General features: G+C 42.3%; 1 protein-coding gene across 6 annotated transcripts in view; it reads right to left on the bottom strand.

Annotated features, from left to right (window-relative positions):
• The window catches only part of PDE1C (phosphodiesterase 1C), a 286,493-nt gene extending 262,062 nt beyond the window's left edge, over positions 1–24,431 (bottom strand). For 3 of the 6 annotated variants that reach the window (XM_081800308.1, XM_081800307.1, XM_081800309.1), the window contains exons 1-2: positions 23,596–24,185; positions 4,009–4,035 (exon numbers count right to left, since the gene is read on the bottom strand). In XM_081800308.1, coding sequence (XP_081656434.1) covers positions 4,009–4,035; positions 23,596–23,696 — 128 coding nt within the window. In that variant the 5' untranslated portion in view covers positions 23,697–24,185. Of the gene's footprint in view, positions 1–4,008; positions 4,036–23,595; positions 24,188–24,272 lie in introns of those variants that run through there. The other 3 variants (XM_081800305.1, XM_081800306.1, XM_081800310.1) reach the window with 3 other exon arrangements.
• Positions 24,432–25,362: the final 931 nt, after the last annotated feature.

The raw sequence follows: 25,362 nt of genomic DNA, 5'->3' as shown, positions 1-25,362 counted from the left end.
CTATAGGCTCTCTTTGTGATCTAGTGAGAGAACAGTATACAATAATGTAATTATCTTCCCAAATAACCCAACTGTTCCCAACGACCTTCAATACTTAGATCTATTATAGCACTTACCACATTCTAATTATTTTGTTCTTCACATGTGTCTTAACTACAAAACCATGTACCTCTTCACAATTCATAGGCAATTTCTTGTACAGTTGACCCTTGAACAACACAAGTTTGAACTGCACACATCCACTTACACACAGATCTTTTTTTTTTAGTTAAATACAGTACAGTACTATAAATGTATTTTCCCTTCTTTATGACTTTCTTAATAACATTTACTTTTCTCTCAGTTTATTGTAAGAATACAGCATATAATATATATAACAAAGTATGTGTTAATTGTTATTGGTAAAGTTTGCAGTCAATAGTATAAGTTATTAGTAGTTCAGTTTTGGGGGAGTCAAAACTTATACCGATGTGATTATCAATCTAATTTGATTATCAAAAAGTTATTTGGTCACAGAAATGTCTAGATTCATAAAATGAGTAAATCAGATAAAGTGAGAACCAGAACTTCTTACACTATCTAAAGAGTTAAGATTTGACAATCAAGCAAATAAGCAACCAACCAACCAAGCTAGAATTAATAACTGATCAATCAAAAACCTTTATTCTAATGAAGTTTTCACTATCTGATGTGGCTTAAAACCCCAACTCCTGACCATTCTGACTTGAGTATTTGCACAGTACAGACATGAAAACTGGACACATGTATGCAGAGTTCCCTGACGTTTGTGGATAAGTCATTATTTGTACCTCTGCCTCTAATTATGCTGACCAATCACAGCATTTCCAGGCACACTAAAATAGAGGTGTGAGTGTGCGTATGTGTGTGGGTGTGTTGGAAACACTTCTAACATAGATTCAGCTTATAACACCATCTCTGATGTCAATTCCTTTCTTTAGTGGCAGCCCAGAAGTATTAGAGTATTTCTAGGTATTTGTGATTATTTTGTACATGATCTGGTATTCTTTCTCAAAGATATAAACTTCTCAGAGCCAGACCTGATAACTTGAAGCTACAGCTATATCAAAAAAAAACCTGATGAGAATTTTAGGGGGAAGCAGTTCTCCTGGGTAATCCTCTCTGTCAAATTACCATGTCACCACTTCAACAAATCTCTTGGAATGACTGGCCTTCGTAGACAAGACTCAGTCACAAGGCAAAAGGATGGCTCCCTTTAATTGTGCTGATTTAAAGCCTAATCCAATAAGGGCTTCTGTGCGGGGAGAAGCTTATCTTCTACTTACTGGTGCCCTTGCTAACCCAGTAAAGAGTTTTTAACATCATTCTTTTGGTTGAAATTCTGGCCTTGGAAGAAATGAGTACATTTCCCTTAATATAAACAGTGAGATTCAGAAGAAACACTATCATAACACACTCTTGGGCTACTGAGATCTGCCTAGTACTTGATAAAATATTTAAAGAAAGATACCTACCTCAGTTGAGCTGTAGTAGGATGAGGATGACTTTGAAAGCCAGAGGACTTTTTTTTCTTTAACATGGCTTTGAAAGGTGAATAAATACATAAGTGAAATGAAATGAAGCCTAGCACGAGAAGTTTAAACAAAGGTAGATTATTTTTGTATCCTGGGCTTTCTTTCTCCTAATGCCCAAAGCAAACCTATGAGATCTAGAGCTTTTTAATATAACATTTAGTTTTCCTACATGAAGCCACCAGCTTTATCTTTAATTATTAACTGAAGCTGAATAACTACACTTAGCATTCAAATAACCCATTGAGTCCACACTAGTATGTTTACCCCTAACATGAAAAAGGAATCACAGCTCCCCCCAGTCCAAATTAATCACCAAATAGGCAAGCATATATTCAAACAGACCAGCAACTGACAGAGATCTCAAGACATATTTAAAAGTGTCTACCATTCGTCAAATGAGGTATCCACTTAATCTAAATTTATAGATCCCTGGAAAAGTTATCAAGCAAGATCATTCTGAAAAAGGCTATAGGTTTGGTAAATGAAGAAGGTCTCAACTTCTTTAACACCCTTCCATCAAGAGCTATAATCTATGTTCCCTTCTCTTGAATCTGAGTGGGTTCTGTAATACCTTCACCAATAAAATACAGCAGAAGTGACACTGCCCCAGTTTCTGCGCCCAGGCTGTAATGAAGAGACCAGCATTTTCCACTTCTTGTGTGTTGGAACACATGGCCTAGGAAGACCACAAAGAGTGCAACTACTCTGAGACCACCATGCAGTGAGAAGCCCAAGCTCCATGCTGGAGGATGAAAGCCATGTGCAAAGAGAGAAAGAAACAAAGAGCACCAAGTCTCCCCACATGTGAGTGAAGAGGCAATCTTGGAAGTGGATCCTCCATCTCCAGTAGCCACAGCCCACTCCAGCTGCGTCAGGTTCAAACCACTCAGCCAAGTTCGTCCTGAATTCCTGAACCATAACGCTGTGAGCAGAATAAAATGGTTGTTTCAAGCCGGAAGTTTAGGGATGGTTTGTAATCAATGGGAGATTAGTAGACATGGATCTATTTTATATGAAAATATGTATGTGATTAAAAATAGAAGGGCTCAAACCAACCCTCTATTTATTTGCACTTTACATGACTTCAGTGAAGCTGGTACAAGACAGTTTATTTTTTTTATTACATCGACATAATAAAAAATGTGACAGCATTCATGTAAGATATGCAAAAATATGCTTTCAAAAATAATCGACATAGTAATTTGAAACTTGACAGGCTTGAGCCGCTCTCTTGTAAAACTCCCTCTAACCTGTCTATTTATCTCCTTTTAAATAAAATTGAAGCAACTTTGAAATATTTCATACTCCAGGTTAACTACATGTAAAAATGATAAATTACCTTTTACTACTGAAGACTATTATGTCCTCTAATCTGAGTGATTAATTTACATCCTGTTCAGTGGTTCACATGCAATTACTACATGAACTCGATGAACCTGAACAAGACAGAATTATTTAGCCATCTGTATAAACCCACTATATTTAGAAAAGTATAGCAAGCTCTAGGAAGCCCTAAGGCTTTATTCATCTTCTCTCAATGATGCATGCAACTCTACACTGCATATCAAACTGTAACACCACTACTGTGGATTATTGACTTTATTTGGAAACCACAGGACAGGACTGGACTCTCTGCCATAAGATGATGCTCATTAGAAAAGGTAAGATTAAAGTGGTCATCTGACTGAAAGTACCATTGCTGAAACCAACTGGCAGATTTTAATTGCATTTGTGATTTTTTTTTATCTGAATATAATCTGTTTAATGTCATAATACCAAAATCAAATACAATCAATGAAAAGCAGACACTAGCCTTTTAGACTGAACTGTGGACTTCTAATGCTTGGCAAACAAAAGATCTGAGCAACTCTTTTTCTTTGGAATGTGCTTTCCAAACTCTTCTCAATAAAATGAAGTAATGGAGGATGATAAAAGATGATATTCTACTTTAAATTACCTTTTCCATGGCTAAATAAAAAAAAAAAAGGACCATTAGTGCCCTTAAAGGAATTTATACCTATGCTTTGAGCTCAACAGCATTTTGTCAGAGAATCAGGCAAATAGGAATTGCAGGCAAAAGAGAATTCAAACACTAAAAGTGTATTTAAAGATGCTTTTGTGCTCCCATCCATAAACCTTCAGCACCCTCCAGCCCAGACTCTCTCGGGTCGAGGTTTTAGTAAAATCACTAGGCAGATCTATAGTTAACAGGCCTTTTCATCCACCAGATCCACTCTCACGGGAAAGTATACACTCACGGTGCCACACTAAACGTCTGCAATCAATTTTTAATTACAGTAGCAGTAGTGATCCAAAGATGAAGCAGGCACCTCACTGAGAAGGAACCAAGAGACTGTTCATTCCACTGAACGTCCACCATGAGCCAGGCTTGCGAAGAGTTGTGCCACAAATGACTCAACCAACCAGCTCCCCTTTCTCAGAAAGACACTCTTACCTCTGGGATGTTTTCTTATATTTCCTCCTGTAGGAAAAGAAGCATAAACGCACATCAGAAAAAAATTTGTGGCAGGCAGTGAGTTAGAAAACATAACTTCAGCAGGGACAGGCATGCAGGGGAGAACTCTATGGTAGGTTCTTTCTGTGAGGCTTATGGGTTTCAAAGCCCAGCTAAAAGTTTTGGATTATTGTATTGTACTGTGGTCAGATGCATATAACCAGTCTTAACACTTACAAATAGCATCCCAAGAGCTCAATGGCTCTGCCCTCCTATGTTCATTCTTCCCCTTTGAGGGCACTATAGTATCTGGGTTGAGGTCAGGCTTTAAAGACCACAAGACCCAGGTGCAAATCCCAGCCCCTCCATTTATTAGGTTCATAGGGTTGGTGAGGAATAACTGGGCAGGGTCCTGTAAAGCATTTCTTTTGTCTGCCATATATTAAATGGCCAATAACTATTAGCTATTTGTATTGTCACTGTTACTACTATTGCCTCCACCATATAGCACTGAAGTCCCTTTAAGGATGTGCCTTCTACAGTGAAAATGAGTAATCATGTAGCTAAGCCCTAAGGTCAGACATAAGCTCTTCAGAGAAGGAAGAAGGGAGGAAAGGGACAATGAGAAAGTCTAGAAGAAAAAGTGGTGAGAGCAGCAGTAGAAACTTGCTAATGGCTCAGCTGTGGGCTAGTATCCTAGAAGAAAATTCCCCAGGAGCAGAAGTGGCTGGAGTTCTAGTCCACTTCTGCTATTTAGCCTTGGGCAAATCTACTGGGCAAAGGGCTTCTGAATCTATCAAATGGAGATAACATCTGCCCTGGCTATCTCACTCAGTCATAGTGGCATTCAAGGGGAAAGTGGCCATCAAGTTTATTATCCTAGTATCTTAATGGTTTTTATGTGTGTGTCATTTTTTGCAGACTCGGAAGTCTCTCCAAAGAGTCTGAACAGCCTCTTTACTGGAGGGGATTCAAGGGAAGAAAGTGCTAGGAGAGGAAAAGGTATCCTTCTGGTAGCATCTCCAGGAAGTGCAATGCTTCCCAGTTGTCCTTAGTTCCACACCTGCGTTCCCATTACAGTCACTGCACCCAGGAAGCCAAGCCACTAATTTGCTCATAGAGCTATATGTCACACGTTTTTTAAAAAGGGCACAGATTTTCAAATTCAGAGTCACTATGATCTGTTACATCTCTGTTCAAATGAACATATGCATGGTGGTGGTGGGTGTTAAGTGAAGAAAGCAGAATGCAACATAAAGCCTACAGGGTGATCTTGCCTAATGTACCAAATATTTATCTGAAAGGAAACACCAAAATGATAACCATGACCCCAGGGGGGGTGGATTAATGGATCACTGCTTTTATATTTACTATTTTTACTATTATTTTACACATACATGTAATCACATATATAGATATATACATATAAGACTATATGAATATATAAAGATATTTATATGTTTGGATTATACCATATATAAAGAGAGGAAGTTCAACTAACAGAGTGAGTTAAGGCTTGGGCTTTAGAACAAACTATCTGTGTTTCAGTCTTGGCTCTGGGACTTAGCTCTATAGTATGAGACCAGTTATTCAACCCCTCTGAGCCTCGGTTTCTTCATCCATAAAGTGGGAATAATCAGAGAACCTCTCTCAAAACCTTATGGTAAGAAATAAATGAGTAACCCACACGAATGTCAGTTCCACAAAGGCAGATTCTTAGTATGGTTCCCCATGGTAACCTAGTGCCTAAGACAGTGCCTCATGCCCCCTCTAAAAGCTGTGCCTGGACCCCATCAGCAGGAACAGATCACTCTTCAGGCAGTAGCCAGGGGCAGAGGTTTCATCTACAGGCACAGAGCACAGTGAGTTATGGGTGTGGCCTGTGCCCTTGGCCCTTGTTAGGGCTGCTGTCTACTAAACTGGGCTAAGGAGTCTCTTAAGGCAAGATCAAAAAATAACACATTGGGAGTGTACAAAGACCAAAAAGAAGGGGGCAGGCACGCCAGATGGATGCCCCTGGCTTCGAACCAGAAGCCCAACTAATTCTATCAGCAGAGCATATCTTCAAAGGTCAGAAGAAGACAACCTTTGTCGTTGGCTTCCACAGACTTCCCCCGCATTTGCCAAGAACCATACAAAACCACTGCTGGGAGCACTGAGATAATCAAAGATGGACAAAAATAAGAAGAGCTTCCATTTTCAGCACCTACTAACAAGCATTTCACATATATCGGTAATCCTCATAATAACATTGTTAAAATTCACTCTCTGAAAGAATCTGAATTCTAAAAATGGAAGTTAAAATATGTACCTAAAAAGTGTTATTTTATGATAACAACAAATATAAGGGGAGTGGCTCAGAAAGTTTTGTGAAAGAGGTAGTCCTGACTGATGGCTGGGATTTCAGAAGGAGAAATACGTAAGTATGGGGCAAGCAGGTAAGGAGGGCATGTCTAGTGGCCTCAAACCAGCCCAGCCCAGCCAGATATGGAAGGAGATATAGCAGGCAATAAGGCTGAAAAGTGCTGAGGACAAAGTTAAGAAAAGTAATATAATTTACACTTAAAAAAAAAAAATGATACCTGGGAGAAAGGGTCACCTCTTGCATTACCTTGTCTCATCGCCGATTATATGGAAAGACAATAGGGCTCTGGGATGTGACAGACCTGGTTCAAAACCCAACTGCCTCCCACCACGCCCAGCTGTGAGACCTCAGGCATGCTCTATGCTAAATCAAGCTTTAGTACCCACATCTGTAAAATAGAAGGAATGATATCAGAGGACACAGTGTTTTGAATTTGCCAGGTACATGCACGTCATGTAGGCATTCTGAAAATTTTAGATCCCTTTACCCCTTATTCTGAGCTTCTTGAGGCCAGTGGTCCTGTCATATGGATCTGTGTATCTACTCCAAGGGCTTGCACATTAAATGGTACATGGGTGGCACACACTATGTCTGTCGGCAAAACAAATGAATCATTTGCAGCAGCCACTCACACCTATCAAAATACTGGCTGTGCATCTGGTAGACCCAAAGAAAGAGAGACCAAAACTCTGATTTTCAGTACAATCCACCTTCTTGACACTCACTCCCCACCTTCCTAGATGCATCCTTGGCTTCATAGTCCTAAAGTTCTCTCTTCCCATCTTGTCCCATTTAGACACAGATAGCTTCAGGACCAAGACACACCCAATCCAAACAATGTCATCTTATACCGGAGCTGAAAGGTCAGCACTTAAAGTACAAGAGAAAATATATTTCTAATATACTTCTACGGAAATTACCCTACTCAAGATCCAACTCACAGATCATTTGGACTGGGCAAGGTCAGTGAGGACTGAATGAGCCCTACTTATCCTTCAGCTCTCAGCTGAGATATCACTCCCTCCTGAAAACCTTCTACGGTCTCCCAAACTAGATAGTGGCCCTTTCGTATGCCCCATGGGGGCCAGAGCTCACCCACGTCACTGCACTTGTCACTCCAGATAGTTCCAATCCGTTACACTGATGGCAACGATGGCTTGTCCATTACCTGCTGGTGTTTCTCTCTTTCCTAACACAGTGATTGGCAAATGGCAGCTGATCAATATATTACTGGGGAATGAATGAGTGAATTTATCAAGAAGCTGATCAAAAAATGCTTGCTTTCTACTCATTTCCCTTATGTTTAGCAATGATTTGCAATGAACAGTGAGGACGCCTACCACAGCCATAGTTTTCTACACACAGGAGAAATGGCAATGAGAGGAGGCTGGAGGCCTCCCAGTTGTGGAGCATCTCCTCTGTTCCATGCCTGTTACACATATTATAAGTCACTTTGACACCTACGGACCCCGAGAGATCTACCTGACCTTACACTTGCTGGAAGTGAGGCTCAGAGAGGTCAAGTAACGTGCCGAAGGATACAGAACCTGCAACTGGTTGAGAAAGAAAGCAAACTCTGAAGCCTTCAAAGAAAATTAGGCAAAGAAGTCAAAGGATGCCAAGAGGGATCTTAGACACTAGACAAAAACAAACAAAACCAACAGCAATAAAACAAACTGGGTCCTTTCCTTCCAAACGCAGGAAATGAACTGGAAAAGAACGCAGTTTATTTCTGGCCTTTTGTTTTTAAGAACTTCGAAATAATTTATCCTGATTCATAACCTGAACGACAAAAGGAATGTTTTTAAAATGTTCTGTGTTGGTTTCTCAAACTTACTTCATATTTACAATTTTTTGAAACCTGTAACAGCACATCACAAATCTCAATATTCACATAGCTGGGCTGAGCTGATGTAAAAAGTAGAGAATGACCAGGAACTATTATGCTCTCGGATCTGGCAAAGCTGGCCATGTGGGATATGGAGAGAGCAGGGCTTCACGCTCAGGCAGAAGGCAGGTCATCTCCACAAGGCCAGGCTAAGGAAACCGCATCCACGAAGGTCTAAAGCAGCGCTTTGCAAACTGCTTCCCAGAACAGATTCGGCCCTTCTCACTCTTTGGAGGGGCATTACAGCAAAATGCTTAAGATCCTGTGCCTGAGCTCAAAGCCTCCTCCAACTTACTGTGTCCAATAAGCTATGTGACCTTAAGCAACTGACATCATGTTCCCAACCACCAGTCTCCTTATCTGTAAAAGCTGGGTAACAATAACACCCTCTTCACAAGGTGATGTGAGAATCAAGTGTAAGAACAACGAAAAGCCTTTAGCACAGTGCTGGGCACCCAGGAAGGGTTTGAGAGTCAGCTACTGTATTAATAACGGTACTGCATAAATAATAATGGTATTTTAATTCAATAGGTTTCCAAATTTTGTTTGGAAAAAAAAAAATGCCTTTCCTTAATTAAAGAGTTAAAGAAAAAAAGCTGCAGATTGCTTTCTAAAGGTAAAAAAAAAAAAATTAAATATTTGCAATTCTCCTTATCTTGAAACACTTGAACCACAGAGAAAGCAGGTACTATTCTGAGTCCTGCTAAGAGGAGGAGGAGGAGCTGAAACCATGTCCAGCTTTCCCCCCCAAGGCCTGCATGTTATACACCCTGCCACCCACTCTCTCTGTGGTCCCAGTTAACCTAGCAGAATTATACACTTCCCTCTAATGTTGAAGTAGGGTCATTGCTGAGAAGGCAGGAGGAAAAAAAAGTAAAACTGGGTATTTATGAACTGGAGACATAATAATCCTAAGAAATATCTAAGGTTATCTTTTGATAAAGACTCTTTTTATCAACAATTCCCTAAAAACTGAAGCCCAGTGAGCTGCTTACACAGAATCCCTAAGCACCTTCCAGAAGTTGTAACTCAATGCAGAGACATAATGTACTACTATATAGTCAGTCAGCACTGACTGACTCATATCCATTTACCTCTTAGGCAAATTAAAACATTCCTGGTCTTCACCGAAAATCAGGGTCTGTTTAAGTCTGGAATGTTTCTATGGAACCATGGATTGCCCCCAAAACTATCAAATGGTGTGTGTTTGTGTATGTGTCTGTGTGTATCTGTGTGTATGGGAAGTGAGGAGCTGGAAAATCTCCCCCAAAGGCTTCAGTCCATTTACATCCAGCTGATCACATTTGAAGAAGTGAATACTGAGATGGGAGCATCACCAAAGAGCAAAGAGCACTGACCCCCCCCATATTTAAAAGGGTTCCCCAAAGCTCTCCATAGCTGTGTCATCTAGCAGAGGCGCCTAGACCCTGAGCTTCATTCTACCTCTCCTGGCTCCAGCCAGGGAGAGAGGATGAAACAAAGCAAGCGTAAAAGGGGTGATTCTGTCCACTATAAACCAGGACCTGCCTGGGAGCAGAGCACAGACAGCAAGGGAACAGTGCAAAACAACAACGAGGTGGGAGCAAGGATGCTTCTGAATGGCTTTATTCGCTTTTTGATGGCTAGGAGTTCCCAACGTACGTTCCCAATGTAAGTTTCACATACTCCAAAGTCAAACAGATGACTTGGGAATCATTGGGAATCATTCCTGATAGCCTGGATAAGTGAGAGTTGATTAAGCACTGATGTTAAATTATGAAGAGGCTGACTGGCAGTCTTTCACTTTTCCAAAGTGAGTATCTTTGAGTAAGAGCCATATGGGTGCTACAATAATGAGGTTTATAAATAGGCTTAATATTCAAACAAGCTGGCTTAAAAAAAAAAAACTTGTGCTCAGTTTCAAAGTTGACAGCAAGATACCTGCCAGTTGGGCACAAGAAGGTTTTCTGGTATGGGAAGTTGAATATGCAACAACTGTACATGCACAGTGAGAACTCGAGCTCTGCCTTCGGTGTTCTTCTGCACTTCCAGGCAATGATGACTCATTCTGGTCCAGATCCCATCAGATCCCGTCTCTATCCTATCCTACCAAGGTCACTACTGCTCCAAGGCACAGACAGATTTGGAAATCTTGGTTCTTGGCCCTCGGTTCCCTCAAGGGAGTAGAGACTGGGGGACAGAGTCAGAAAAACAAGCAAGACTCAGAGTTAACTGAGTGGAGCTAACTACGTGTTCTCAGGAGTTCAGGTCACAACGCAGCTCCCTTGTGGGAAAGTGGACTAAGATAAAATGTCACAAATACCCATGAAATGAGCAAGGATCTGAATGATAATCTGATCCTCTGGTTTTGTTTTTCATTGGCATATGGGATGCAGACTGAACAGAACTGGATATCTGGAAACTTCTACTGAACATGCCTTAAATCATTTGTAGGAACTACTCTACACGTTGCTGAGAATGGAATGTCCTTGTATATATCTTCTTATTCCTACCAGTGATTTAATTTCCATGTTGCATACATTAAGACCTAGGTTTGCAAAGCTAAGTATATAATGACTGCTTGATGGTGCTTTTCATTTTGAATAAGTAAATGCCAATAAGAAAATGTATATAAATTGCAGTATCCTGGCACCTTCTGGCACAGTATTGGGGGGGGGACAAGATATTAGAGAAAGTAAGAGATTCTCTTCCCTTACTCACTCAGATATTTCTTAACTGATGAGCTACAGAATGAAAATCCATGTGGGCAACGATTCTATTTTCCTGCTTGGCCAAAGATCCAAGGCAATACAAAAAAATAAAAAATAGTGAAATGACATAAACTCACTTTCACCTGGAATAACCCAATAATTAGGAAAGGGTTGTTTTTGTTTAAATCTTCTAGAAAATTTTTCTGCTAGTTTGTTGTTTTTTTTTTTATTGGGGAAAATTGTCCCACAGACTCGCACCCTTCCAGTTAGCCTTCTTAGAAAAGGAAAATCATACTCAGGGTCAGCAACTCCCGAAGTACAAAATTGCAATATGTTTAACCCAAAGTCATGAGATCAAATTCAAATGGAGAAGTGAGGTTTGGGGGTAAGGGTGGTGAACCTGAAGAATGAGAGAATGCTAATCTGAAACAGGGCCGTAAATAAGACGATCAATTTTTAACTCACTCGTGGAACCAAATATGTTTCTACCTAGTGCCGGCTAGACACTGGAAAGAGGAGAAATCTTTGAGAAGGTTTAATACAAACTAAACAACGCTACAGGAAGCCCCACCTGGAACAGCACCAGTTCACACCGTGCCCCATGCTCCCACGTTCCGGAAGCCCTGTTTCTTCTTTGTTCTCCCTCCCCAGCCCCCTTGTCTGCCTGCAGACAGCTGGCCAGACACAGAAATCCAAATCTCTTGTGCATGCCTGCTTCTCTCCTGGGCCTGGGTTAGAAATTCCAGCACTCAAATTACTGTCCAACAGGCCCCCAAGTGGGACCCCTCCCCAAAGAAAGCTGAAATCTTCCTCTGGAAAGCAAGGCTTTTTGAGCAGACCAAGCATTATTTCTGTCTTGCTTAAAGCGAGGCAGTGAGCTAATCACTGGCACCAGCAACAAAATATGGAAAAAGGTTTTTCAAGAAAGAAAACAGGAAGTAAATGTCATGCTTGTAGAAGTCCAGGTAGTACTTTTTTGCATAAATTATTTATCCCTCTATTCGCGTATTTACAACCACTTGCTGTGTTATAAGTACAAGTACAAAACTGTGTGGGTGTGGGTGGGACTGGAAGAGATTTTTGTGACCTCTTTCCTGGGAGCCTGGCTCCCATTTAGATAAACATCAATGAGAAAGGCTGAAAACAAAAATATTTCTTAACATCTGTGCAACACTGCCCAAGTGGGGATAAATCCAAAGGATTAAGACAAAACCTTACTCTTCATAGATATATCCCTGTAATTAGGGGAGGGGTAGAATTTTTTTAAATTGAATTATCCAGAGAGTGGCTCCAGCTCTCTACTTTGTTCTTCCCCATGTGTATTTAGCCAGAACAAAAACTGTGTCTTCTGCCAAGTTTAACTTCAGTGACTGGTCTAATTTTTCTAAGCCTTTCCCATCTACTCTAGCAGTATTCCTTCCCTCTCTGCTCTCTTAGACCCTTCCTCCCAGCTCTTATCAAAACCTCCTTCTGGTGGAAAGCAGGGGAATTTAAGTCAATACACCAGCTCCTGGGGAGGAGAGGTCTGCCCTATTTCCTCTAAAAACTTCTCTCCCAGTAACATCATCCACATAAGGCTCTTCTCTGGACACAGACTCTGTAAATTTCAACAATTTAAATGTGGCAAAAATGAGGCCAATATCCAAAATACAGAAAAAAAAATACAGAAAAATAAAAGAATTAACCAGCAGATGCACTCACAGGGACCATTTTGAGCTCTACTGCCGATGTAAATCAGTTGAACATTCAAACCAAATTCTCCTTAAGGATAGTTACCTTTACTGAAACTATCCAAAGAATCCCAGAAATGGGTACTTTGAACAATTCCTTCATTTTTTTTTTAACGATGACTAATTTCAGTCCATAGTTTTATAGAAAGAATGACAATTCTAAACAATATTTATGGAGTTTCAGTTTATGATAATTAATCCTTTGTTTCACAAATAAGCAACATAGGATTTTATTCTATGGTTCCTCATAGTTAGCAGACTGGATTTCCAAATAGCAACCACCTGGAATAGTATACTAAATATAAAATATTTTGGGGGAGGTAATTTAAGGGTATTATAAGACTTGTCAGAGTCATCCTTAGACAAGAGTCAGAAAGGTAGAGGGAAAAGGGATCAGATATCAGTCTGAATTTGAACTATTCCGAAAACACACATGGAAGTAGCTTTCAAAAACTAATCTTTCACTACTGGATTTACTCAGAGTGTCTCTAGAGTACAGGAAAAGTCTTGGTTATTTCAGCATTTTGGTTGTTTGGAATCTGGATAAACAGAACTTAATGTTCTTTGGATGTCCAATAGTGACTTTCAGCCAAAATATTCAACGCATTCTTATGTTGATTGTTTAAGTTTTCACTCTTCTGGTGGTCTTAAGGGAAAGGAAAGCTATGTTTCAGTAGAATCTTGAATATTGGGTCCTTGCAACAGACCTCTGGAAGAGAATGAAAGTGAAGGGAGGGAGGGCCGTTTGGGGAAGGCCTTAAAGAACAGGGAGAGGGGGTGCCTTGGTGGCTCAGTCCTTAAGCGTCTGCCTTTGGCTCAGGTCATGATCCCAGGGTCCTGGGATCAAGCCCCGCATCGGGCTCCCTGCTCAGCGGGAAGCCTGCTTCTCCCTCTCCCACTCCCCCTGCTTGTGTTCCCTCTCCCGCTGTGTCTCTCTCTGTCAAATAAATAAATAAAGTCTTCAAAAAAAAAAAAAAAGAACAGGGAGAGGGCCGTGAACAAGGCACATGTAGTATGGAGGGTGAGAGCCACAGCAGGACCTATGCACTGCCCCAAGAGACAGAGACCTGGTATGTCCATCACAGGGCTCCTCTAAGGCAGCAGTGTCCCCACAAGGCACCACTGGGCAAGCCTAGACAAAGAACAGCCTCCTGCAAAGTCCAGAGAGCCCCCACCCAGCCAACCTTCAACAGGCCCTTCAGTGGTGGGCTGAGCTCCATACTTTGGGTCTCACTGCCTGGCTCATGCCCTGTCTTCCCAGAAGGTCTGTAATGGGGGGCCTCATTCCATTTGGCTTCTTGGGTCATGGTCTCTTTCTTCCCTTAGAATACTAGGAATGATCCTGCCTACCCTCCAGGTTTCTGTCTCTGCTCCAAATCTATGTTATGTTGAGCATAGCACCAAGTAGTCAATATAAGGATTCCAAGCAAAGCTATGTACACTGATGGCTAGCTGGCCTTTCCCATATGTTGGACAAAAAAATGCCAGTGAGAAAATATATATAAATTTACATGCTTCTAAAAAAAATTTACAACATGGGGCGCCTGGGTGGTTCAGTCATTAGGCATCTGCCTTTGGCTCAGGCCATGGTCCGGGGGTCCTGGGATTGAGCCCTACATCAGGCTCCCTGCTCCATCAGGCTTCCTGCTTCTCCCTCTCCCACTCCCCCTGCTTGTGTTCCCTCTCTCACTGTGTCTCTCTCTGTCAAATAAATAAAATCTTTAAAAAAAAAAATTTAGTCTTCTGGCACCTTCCTTCAGACTATTTAGGGTGTCACACTAAACTGTGTTCTCTCTACATGTGTATGTCTATGTGTATACACAAATATCCAATTTTTTTCTTCTTACTTTGTTGGGCTATCCATTATACCTCCAATCCAGAACTTCCCTTTCATCTCCAGACTCATTTATCCAACTGTTCATGCCTTTCCCACATCTCCTCAAGGAAATCTTATAGGTCCCTCATATTCAATATTTCAAAAACTGAACTCATTATCTCTAACCTCCATTCATTCTGCTCCTATGCACAACAAAACCTGCAATCTTGCTCCCCCTCAGTGGTCCTGATCTACATAAATAGCATCTGGGAATGAAGCAAAAAACCTGGGAGTTACCCTAGATTCCACACTCTTCTTCATTTCCCACGTCCAAGTCCTGTTGTGTCTACCTCCTGAAAATCTCTCAAATCCATCCCTACAGACACCTACAATGGCTTCCCATTGCTAAAAACCCCTGGTCTATAAGAAGCTTCTTGGCCTTAGCACCTCTTCTTAGAAATTTCCACACCATGAGAGCCAAGCAGAGGAAGAAGCGAATGCGCAGGCTGAAGAATCAAAAGGAAAATGAGGCAGAGGTCCAAGCAAACCGCTAGCTTATGCACCCATGGAAGCCACAGGAGCAGAGATAAGGCAAGATGGAGGCCAGGGATACTAGTACCAATTGTTAGACTGCATGCCTACTTTCTAGAGTTTGATTCAATGGATCTAGAACATCCATCACTATCTGATCACAATGACCACCTTTGAGAGACCCACCTTGCTCATGCCAAAACAGTTCCTTTTGGTCCTTTGCCCTGGGCCTATGACTTTTGGGACAAATTCTATTTTCATTTGTGGCTCAATGTAACATGTGTATAATAAATCATCTCTTCTGCTGCCTTGGCTGAAGAAAAAATAAAAAATAAAATAAAATAAAATAAGGAGCAAGATCTGATCCCTCTCTAGCTGTGTCTTGAGCCTCCTGTCTCCATAGAGCCTTGGCTACAGCCACTTGGCCCTCCTGTTTTTTTCACAAGTTCCATGTTCTTTTGGCTCTTTACACATGCAGTTTTCCTGGGCTTTGAATACCTTAGAACGCTCTCCTTCACCTCTTTACTTAACTAATACCTACTTGTTCTTCATAGCTCAGCTTAAATCTCCTTTCTTCAGAGAAGCCTTCCCTGATTCTTAGACCTGGTTTGGGCCCCCCATATGTTTCCACAGCGCCCTGTAGTTCTTTGTGGCACTCATCACTGTAAATAATTACTTGTGGAATTACATGTTTAATATCTGCTTCTACCAGTAGACTGAGTGTTCCCTAAGGGAGGGAGCCTTTATCTTGCTTCCCACTCCCTAGCGCCTGGTGCATGGTAAGTGCCAGGGAAATGTTTGCTTAGTGAATGAGTGAAGGATGACTTTCCTGCATATAGATATATGTGTATTCATTCAAATACATAAATAAAATTCATTACTTTATAATCATAAATTATGTCTTCTTGATTGAATTATTCTCTTAAGCTTTTCATTATTTCACAACCTAGAAACATCTAGCTTTTTCTTACACTCATGAAACCTCGTTTATTTTGTTTAAGAAGAGCTGTCAGAAGAGTACACTCCAGTAAGTCTGAAGAATACCAAAGCTTTACATGGACTCAGTACACTTTTTCCAGAAATTGAGTACTTCATTTGTTGTAGAATTCATTTTTTACTACCGATGCGAAACTATGATGGCCATTCTCAAAGCCGTTACAGACTCCTTTTATGGGCCTCATGTTCAACAATTATTTTTCTTAGTCTTTTATTGAAAAGCCATGAGTTAGGTCAGGTGAGCACTTCCCCCATATGGAAAAGCTGGAACCAAGCCGTCTTCTGTGAGCCAAAGAAAATTAAAGATAGAAAATTGAGCTAGAAATGCAGAAATCTCTGTGCTTAGGGCTGCTTCCCAGCCAACAGAGGCTGTAAAGCTTGGTCAAAATAATAAACACTTAACTGATAAATACTGAGTTGTAATTAGCTAATAAGTCAGCACAACTAAATTATGTTAAGCAAAAAATCATATACTAATATACTGCATTAGTATTCAAGTACAGAAAATTTCATTCTAAGTGTAAGAACCTATTTATCCTTTTTCTATTCACCTCTTCCTTTCCTTTAATACACATTAAGAAAGTATTCAGGTGAGACTTACTTGATCTTTATCAGGAAAAGAAAGACAGAAACAATTCCTCACACATGAATGTCTTCCTTCTCTGAACCCTAGGACACTGTCAATATCAATAAATATCATTTAGCAATTAATTATTGTGCATACTTTTATTGTTGTTTTTTAATTTTTCACATGTATAAAGAATTATCTTGTCTCCTAAACTAGACTCTCAATTTCCTGAGAGCAGGGCTTTACTCCTGATATTTCTGTATCTCTTCCAAAGCTCCTAGTATCTGGTATATAATAGGAGTCCAACAAAAAGATGCTGAGCCACTTGACATTGCCAATTAAATGAGACAGTGGAATAATACACTAAAATATGTAATCTGGAGGAAATAAATCATTTTTTTTAGATTATTCTTTTGGCATTGCATTATTAGTGAGAGTCACGGGAAGCCCCTCTTCCCTAGGTCATCTGTTCGCAAGGCTTTACCTCAGAACCATGACTCTCCAGACCACCTGCTCCAGGCCAAAGTTTTCTCCACAGTTCCAGACTGCTATCACCAACAGCTACGTGGATCTTCCAGAGGCTACTGCATTTCAACATATCTAAACCCAAGTTTATCATCCTGCTTTATCCAAGCCTGCTCTTCTCTCCATGGCCCCTAACAAGGCAAATGGCAACAGACTCACTAAGACATCCAAGCCAAAACAAACTTGGACAACAACTTCTCCTTCTCGCTCTCTCTCTCTCTCTCTCTGCTCCAAAACGAAGTGGCACTACCCTAAATTCAAGAATCCTCTCCAACTGGTCTCCAGACCTCAAATTCCATCACCAGTCTGCCCTCCACATTTCTTCCAGAATAGCCCATCCTAAAATTCAAGTCTCAATTTTTCCTTTCCAGTTTAAAGTATTTGAACAATTCTTTTTAAGGCAAGGGATAAAATGTAAACTCCTTAAAATTACATGTATCAAAATAAAAAAGATGCTCTGCAAGATGAGTGGAGAGTGGAACACACCTTTGTGTATGTGTAATGTAGTAAAATGTGTTCAAATACTTGCCTCCTTAAATTATAAGCATATATAGTTTTGAGTAAAACAAAAAGCAAATTTTTAAAAATTCCATGTATCACTACCTGGCCCATGCCTTCCTTTCCAACATTATCTCTCACTCCTCCTTGACGTGCTAATGTCTCCCATACCTCTGTACCTCTGCACAACTCTGTTACCTCCATTCATTAGCTTTTATTTATCCCTCAATATTGTACTCATTAAGCTGCAAGAGGATATCACATAGCTACCTTTCCAGCAAAGTAACTAAGGTTCCTGGGAATTGATTCATAGGGAAAGGTAACCCTGTGAGGTCCCTGCGGGACCAGGGACCAATTTGAGGAACAACTGCTTTTGAGGTGATCTGAGAGATTTCTGTCCAATAACTCAACGTTAGATGACAGCAAACGACCCAACCACACCCTCCCCTTTTGGGAATTATCAGTGAGAGATAAGCATAGAGAAGGGCGCCAGGACTCAGACTATATCCCTAGTAAGTAGAAGCAGCTTTTCCAATTTTCCATAAAATGAGCTCAGAATTCTGGGCTGGTTTACTCTGGGCTGACTAGAGGATTCCTTGTTTCCTTGAATCTTTGCAAAGACTTCTTTGCATCTTTGCAGAAGGCTGATATGAATGAAAAGAATCCATGCAACTTTCTTCCTTGTGACTCTTAATGGACTCTGCTAGAATAAATCTGCAGCTCACTGCTAGTCTGCAACACCTTCTCCGGCCATCCCAGGTGGAGGAGCTCCCTGTGCGTCCCTCTGTAACTCTAGTCAGCACTTCTGGCTTTTCCTTTCAGTCCCTCCTGCTAGCTTGGCTAGGGCTGAAGGGCAGGTATCTTGTCTACTTTTGCACACCCGGAGCTTATCAAAGTGCCTGGCATATAATAGACACTCAGTAAATGTTAATTGAGTAAACGAATGTTGCCTGAACACTGATGGCACTATTAAAAATTTCAGATGAGTACAGAGAAAATACAGCCTAAGAGGGCTTAATTAAATAAGAAATACGAAGGCAAAGATGCAGGCTTCTTTGCCTATGGCCTTCCCCCACATCTTTGGAAGAGTCACTTAAGTTCTCTGTGCTTCAGAGGGGTATTAGTGAAGACTCTTGGAGACAAACCAAAATCAAAGCAACCTAAGCAGAAACAGGCCGACTGGTTCTGTAGCTGGGCGAGCCCAGAATCAGAGAAACAAGTGCAGGAACTGGGGATTCTGGGAGCAGACCCGGGATTTCCACTCCATGTTCTCCCCTCTGCTTTTCTCTGAGTGTTGGTTCTCCTGTCTCCTATCACAGAAAGGTCTTCTCCACGAAGTAGGAAGTAGAACCAGTGGCAGGCACCAGGAAAACCCAGAAGAAGGGAAAGCAGCTCTCCCCAATGGCCAAGAGAGCAATCTCAATGAAGGACTCTACAGCTCCTGCTTGGTGTCCCTGCCACACCTGAGACCTACCACTGTTGCCACTAGGGTGAAATTCTAAAACTGGTCAATCTTAGTGGACCTTGAACTCATCCCTAAGGCAGGGGTAGGCGGTGGAGGGAGGCAGGGTCTGTTACCACATTAGGGAGTGGGAAAGCTCACCGAATAGATGAAAACAGTAGTCCCAGTCTGTTACCTAAATAGCCATTTACCTCCCTTTATATCATAATATTGTTTTAGATAATGCAAAAAAAAATCATCTTCATAGCGTTATATAAGCATAAAATTTATTATACTGACCACTTCATAGTTGGGCAAAATAGATACATGATCGGCTTAATTACAACTGCGACAATAAATGGCAAGGAGTAACTGAAACCTGGTGGCTTGCTCCCAATTTAAAAAACAAACGAACAAAAACCATGCTGGCAATATGAAAACTCTTGGTCAGGACCCAAGGTACAAGTCATGACTCAAACCTATGCAGCCCTGAGGTTCCCCTACATCACCAGAGGAATAAAGTGCTGCCCTGGTCATATTTTTCCTGATTGGAAGATTCCCTGACAAAACAGCAATTGGGAGGGGCTCTTACAAATTCCACCCACTCTATAAAGCAAGAGGTATGACGACAGCACTGGGGGACAACCAAGGTCTACTGAAACGTAAACGGGTAAAACAAAAAAAAAGAGGCTCCTCCCAGAAACGTAATCGGACAGCATCCCTTTGACAGAGATCATTAAAAAGCTCAGGTGTGCAGTATTTGTTTCCTCCCAGCTTGGAGGAATGTGAATGTGGGTATGAGAGGGTGGCAGGGCTGCAGAGGGAGGCTGAGGAACACCGCAAGGCTCGAATCACAGTCGGCCTCTATGCACTGGTGTTCAGGACCTCGCTCAAGGGAGATAAGAGTCACAATTATAGTAAACACCAAGGCTTGCAGGGTTTTGCAATCTCAACAGGGGTAGACAGTGTTTAAAATTCACATTTCTGATAGTCAGTGTTTTATTAGCATCTTGATGTTGTTACAAGGCTACATTAAGAGTTTTTCCCAATTTTTTCCCAGGGAAATATGTCAATGAGCTCTAGGTTTCAAATACGTATTGATAATTCACTATATACCAGATAGTCTTATAGGTGCTGGGGATACACCAGTGATCAAAACAGACGAAAAAACTATGTCCTCATGAAGTTTATACTTTAGCTGGAGGAGACAGATAATAAACATAATAAGTAAATAAGGTACATAATAAGTAAATAAAATAAATACCTACGCAAAATACATTTACATAATAAGTAAATAAAATACATAGCATTCAGGTGGTGAGATGTGCAAGAGAAAAGAAACAAAGCATGGGGGCGCCTGGGTGGCTCAGCTGGTTAAGCCTCTGCTTTGGGCTCAGGTCATGATCCCAGGGGATCCCATTGGGCTCACTGCTCAGCAGGGACTCTGCTTCTCCTTCTCCCTCTGCCCCCCCACTCATGCTCTCTTTCTCTCTCTCTCTCTCTCTAATAAATAAAATCTTTAAAAAAAAAAAAAAAGGAAACAAAGCATGGAAGGGGGATGGGTGGAGGTTGTAACACATACAGGATCATCCCCTATATTCTCCTACGCTGTAGATTCTTGGCAGATAAGAACAGCAACAACAATCCTCTTCCTGCTGGTAAAGACCCCTCCTGGCCAGTGCACAAAAGAGGAGAGGATATGGGGAGGGAAAAAGAGAACCTAGGTAAACCGAAGAGTGGGATCCAGCCCTAGGTTATGGCTTTCCCACATTTTACCCTGTTCCTACTTCAGTTTAGATTTCTGTGCCCAACCTGGGTAACAATATTAACAAAACCTGACTCCCATCTACTTCATGGAATACTGTGTCGATAGGTCATGTGGCCTATAAGCTGACCCCAATATATATTTATCTTCATTTGGCTATTAAAAAGTTCAATATGTGGTTTTTTATGTTTCCATCATCACCTATTGATTGAACACTTACTATGTACCAGATCCTGCTCTATGCCCTGGAGGTACAGCAGTAAGACACACAAGGTGTCCATCCTCAAGGAACTTACATTCTAATAGGGGAGATGAAAAATTCAACAGTAGACTGAATAGAGAAGATACTGACAAGAAGACTGATGCCATTGAATAGTCCAGGTATGAGATGATCAAGTCCTCAACTTAGATGGCTCTCAAACAAACTGAACCAAATTCTTGACTATCTGTGGTTGCCTACAAAGCCCTTTCTACAGGGGAGTCATGGTAATAGTGGAAATCCAACTGTGGCTATTGGGTCTTTCTAAAATGTTGAAAGGGCTGCTTCCTCTCTCTTACTGACAGTCTGTTGTGTGGACAAACAGAAACATACCCTTCCACCTCCTATGGGTTTCTATTTTGTGAACTGCAAGAGTGTTATTCCAAGTGGTATAAATAAGCTTGCCTTTGGTTTCCAGAGTCTTTAGCAACTTATCATAGCACTACTGTTTTGGGCTTTTTTAAGTGGCAGTAAGAACCATTAACAGTAGTAAATACATATATATATATATATATATATATATATATATGTCATAATAACAACAGTAACATGTCCTTTTCAAAATAGAAAGTGGAGCAACAGATCTCCTTGGATTGCTGTTAGGCAGGGTATTTCAGTAGGAAGGGTAAAGAGAGGAATTCAAAAACACACACTTGGAGAAGAACCAACCCACACCTTTTATGTTCAAAGTCACCGGATGCTAAGTAGATGCAAGAGATGAGAGAACAAAAATGTGGTTATATCACACCCCAACACCTTGGGGAGAGAAGCCTAAAAGATAGGAAGCAGAAAGCTACAAGACAGTGTGTTATAAGCACTAAATGCTTTTTCACACACATGCTCAGCCTGGCTGATTTACCCAAACACTCCTCTCTAGCCCGAGTAGCTCCATGGAGTCAGTTGTAATTGTAAAGCAGCCAGAAAGAAGCAGCTCCTGAGTGTGTGCAGAGGAGTCCCTCCAGCGGAGACAGCACGGGGACCCGCCTGACAGCACTTTGACATTTCATACCTCGGACCCAGACTTTGCAGACACAACTTTCTGTGTGCACCTCAATATGATCACAGGTAATGTTCATACGTATGACAGGCGCTTACTGTAAACACTGCTCTGAAAGAGGTGCTACCTTGCATGCCTCTCAATGGTCAGGACCGCCTGCCAACCGAAAAGACAAGATCTCCAAGTAAGTTTACCGCCTCTGTCTGCAGCAGCCCGACAACTCAAAAATCATATCATTTGGCAGGGTTTCCCACGTGGATCAGTGACAATGAAGCTCACTTGGAAGATTGATGGAAGGGCTTTTATAAATTGCACTTTCAACGGGGATCCCTTAAAGAAACATATACTACCTATCGCTTCCCTTTAGAAACTTGAAATATCCCAGTCAGGATGTCCTGTCCTCTAAGATGAAGCTAACTTATTTCAGTGTCTTTTTTATTTTGTTTTGGGTCGTGTGTCTATGTGTGCGTGCGCGCGGTGCTCTCAAATGCAATAACTACAGCAAAACAAACTGCCAAGGAGCTTGTATTCCCATCACTGTCCATTAGGAACAGAATGTCTGCAGGATATACTTGGAGAAAAACTGTTGTTTTTTCTTTTTTAACTGCATTAGATATTTGATGCCAATGTCTAATGAAATGAATATCTAGTAGTAATGAAAGGTGTCTTGGGGATCTGCCTGGTCAACAGAGGAGCAAGCTGTAAATGTACAGCTAACACTAGAGCTTCCTGACTGGGGTGACCAGCTGTTCATTGTTTATGAAATATTTTCACAAAAAATACTGTGTATTTTCAGGTCACCTCTCCTCAGCACCCCAAACCAGACAGAACCCAATGAAGTGAATGAAATTCAGAGATCTCTGTCCATCAGTCCAGCTAGAATTCTGGCCACTGTCCTGAAAGCAAACACGCTATTTCACTATTCCAATATTGCTAGGAAACTCCAATTATTTGTTCTGACCCCCACTTTCTCCAAAAACAGCCCTTCCTTCGAGTAATTATTTCCCGATAGAAAGAATCCTAAGAAAATATCAGAAGTTGAACTAGGAGGGGCGAGGGAGAGGAAAATTTAGCAGCCAGAATGAATGCTGAATTTGAACTGTTGGTAAGTTCTTGGACCACCTGCCAAGATGTTTGCAAGCATTTTGCAGAGAGTATCTTCCTTTGATTAATAGTCTGTAGCCTGAGTCCCCAGACTTTTCTCCTTGGGCAAAAAGGACCAGAAACATCTCCATGGATATTGAGCTACTACAACTGAAATCTAAGGACATCTCCTCTTCCCCCAAAGAAAGTATGCTTTGGAAATAGCAAGGCATTCTAAAACACTCAAAAAAACAAGTCTCGGTTGAAAAAAAAGGTAGCAGTGACTGTAATTAACAGAGAAGCAGTTTTGGAACGTCTAGGGCTGTATTTAAAGGGGCCTGCAGGAAGGGGGTGAGCACTCATGGCTGTAACGGGATACTTAAGATACCGATTGCAGAGAGAAACGGGGCAGGGGAAGTAAATAGATTTACTTACAGCCCTCGGAGCCGAAGCCAGATTTTCTCGATCTGTTCGGGTTGCAGGTATTTCAGAGAGTTGCTCTCAAATTCTTCAATCTCCTTGGTTGGCGACTCCATAGCTGCAGGTTATCACTGGGAGTGAGGCTGTGAGAGTTTGGACTGTCCCTCCCCGCCTCCTCGCCGGTCCGGCCCTCGAGCCCCAGCCGGACGCCGCGCGCCTTTGCCTGTCACTTTCTGCGTGCGCTCCTCCTTTCTGCGCCCACAAACCCGGACTTACTGCGGGCTCGCAGCGCGGGCGATTCCCGGCCCAGGTGCCTCCCGGAGGCAGCTGCGGGAACCAGCCATGGTCCCGAGCTAATACCCAGAACAGGGATTGTGCTTCTGCTCCAGGAGAAAGCACCTCGGACCTATTCGGATTTTGTTTTTGTTTTTTTTTTTAAAAAAAAAACAAAGCCACAGAAGCGATCAGTGTAGCAGCTGAAGGATTTGGGGGAGAAAGGGAGACCGAGCGGGGAGGGGAAGCGCCAAGGGGGAACTGGTGCGGGCGGGGTGGTCCGACCCGGAGGCCAAGCACCCCACTCCCCGCGCTACCCCCCCAGCCCCGGGCGCCCTGCGGCTTCCCTCCTCCTGTCCCACCCCTTCTCTCCCCTGCCTCGCCGCGTTCGCGCCCTGTCTCTGTTTTCTTTCACTTACCAGCAGCTCTGCTGACAAGCGAGAAAACTGACAACTGAGAAAAGTCGTCTGTCAGCGCGCGGGGGCTGGCGTCTGGTCTGACACCCGCGGGCGCGGAGGGAGCGGCGCACCGGGCAGCGCCGTCCGCGGGGCACACGCTCGCCGGGCTCGGGCCTCGGACCGGGAGCCCCGCGCGCCACGCAGAGGCCCGGCGCGTACAAAACGCGGCCGGAGGCGCCCCGCGCGCAGTCCCAGGGAACCGAGGGCTACGGCCCGCAGGAGCCTGTGGGCCGAACGGCGAGGCGAGCTTCCGCGGAGTTCGTGCTGGGAGCTCTCAGGTGCGGCTCACCTACACGCCCGCCAGAGAGCCGGTTCCATTTTGAAATAGTAAAGCAATTGGTAGGGATTAAAGTAATCACATATCACACTTAGAAAGTCCTAATATGTTCTTGCTAATGAGAGTTTTCATTTCTCCCTCCCTCCCTACCCACCCCGCCATGGTCGGGGGGTGGGGGGATTGGTGCCGGGGAAGGAAAATATAAACCAACGGTGAGGAGGTAGGAGTTTCCACCCATTAATGCCACATATTCCTCAAGAGGTCCCTGCAGGGCGTGATGGTTGGGCGGGCGTTGAGACTGGCAAAGAGTTTCAGCTCCACAAAGTGGCAACTCACTGTGTCCCCCTAGGTCATTCACAATGTCAATAAAGCACTGTGCTCTGGAAGAATGGGACAAGGTATGGAGCTGGGGAGGGAAGAAGGAGAGGGGATTAAGAGAGAGACTAAAGACAGAAAAAGAGAAGATCCTGGCTCAAGCTGATTGCAGCCCTGACATCACAGAACTGGTGGTCAAACTCCCATCTAGATGAAGCCACTACCACCTCCCAGGGCGATTTCAAAGCTGGGACTCAGGGCTCCTGAGATTCTGGGTGCAGCTTGCCCCATAGCCTTATTTCCCTCCCTGGCAGATTTTTTCAGTCACACTCCCAGCATCCTTTGGCTAGCCATCAGTTATATTCCTGCTTCTCAAAAGTAAGATAGAGGTAAAGATAAGAGCTAGTTTTTCTTCATTGTTCCTGTAAAGTTACATTCATACGACCTTATAAAGGAATA

This window comes from Leptonychotes weddellii, chromosome 12 (assembly GCF_054177405.1).
Source record: "Leptonychotes weddellii isolate Sample4059 chromosome 12, ASM5417740v2, whole genome shotgun sequence".
Taxonomy (NCBI): domain Eukaryota; kingdom Metazoa; phylum Chordata; class Mammalia; order Carnivora; family Phocidae; genus Leptonychotes; species Leptonychotes weddellii.
This window is presented reverse-complemented; position numbering and strand designations above follow the sequence as displayed.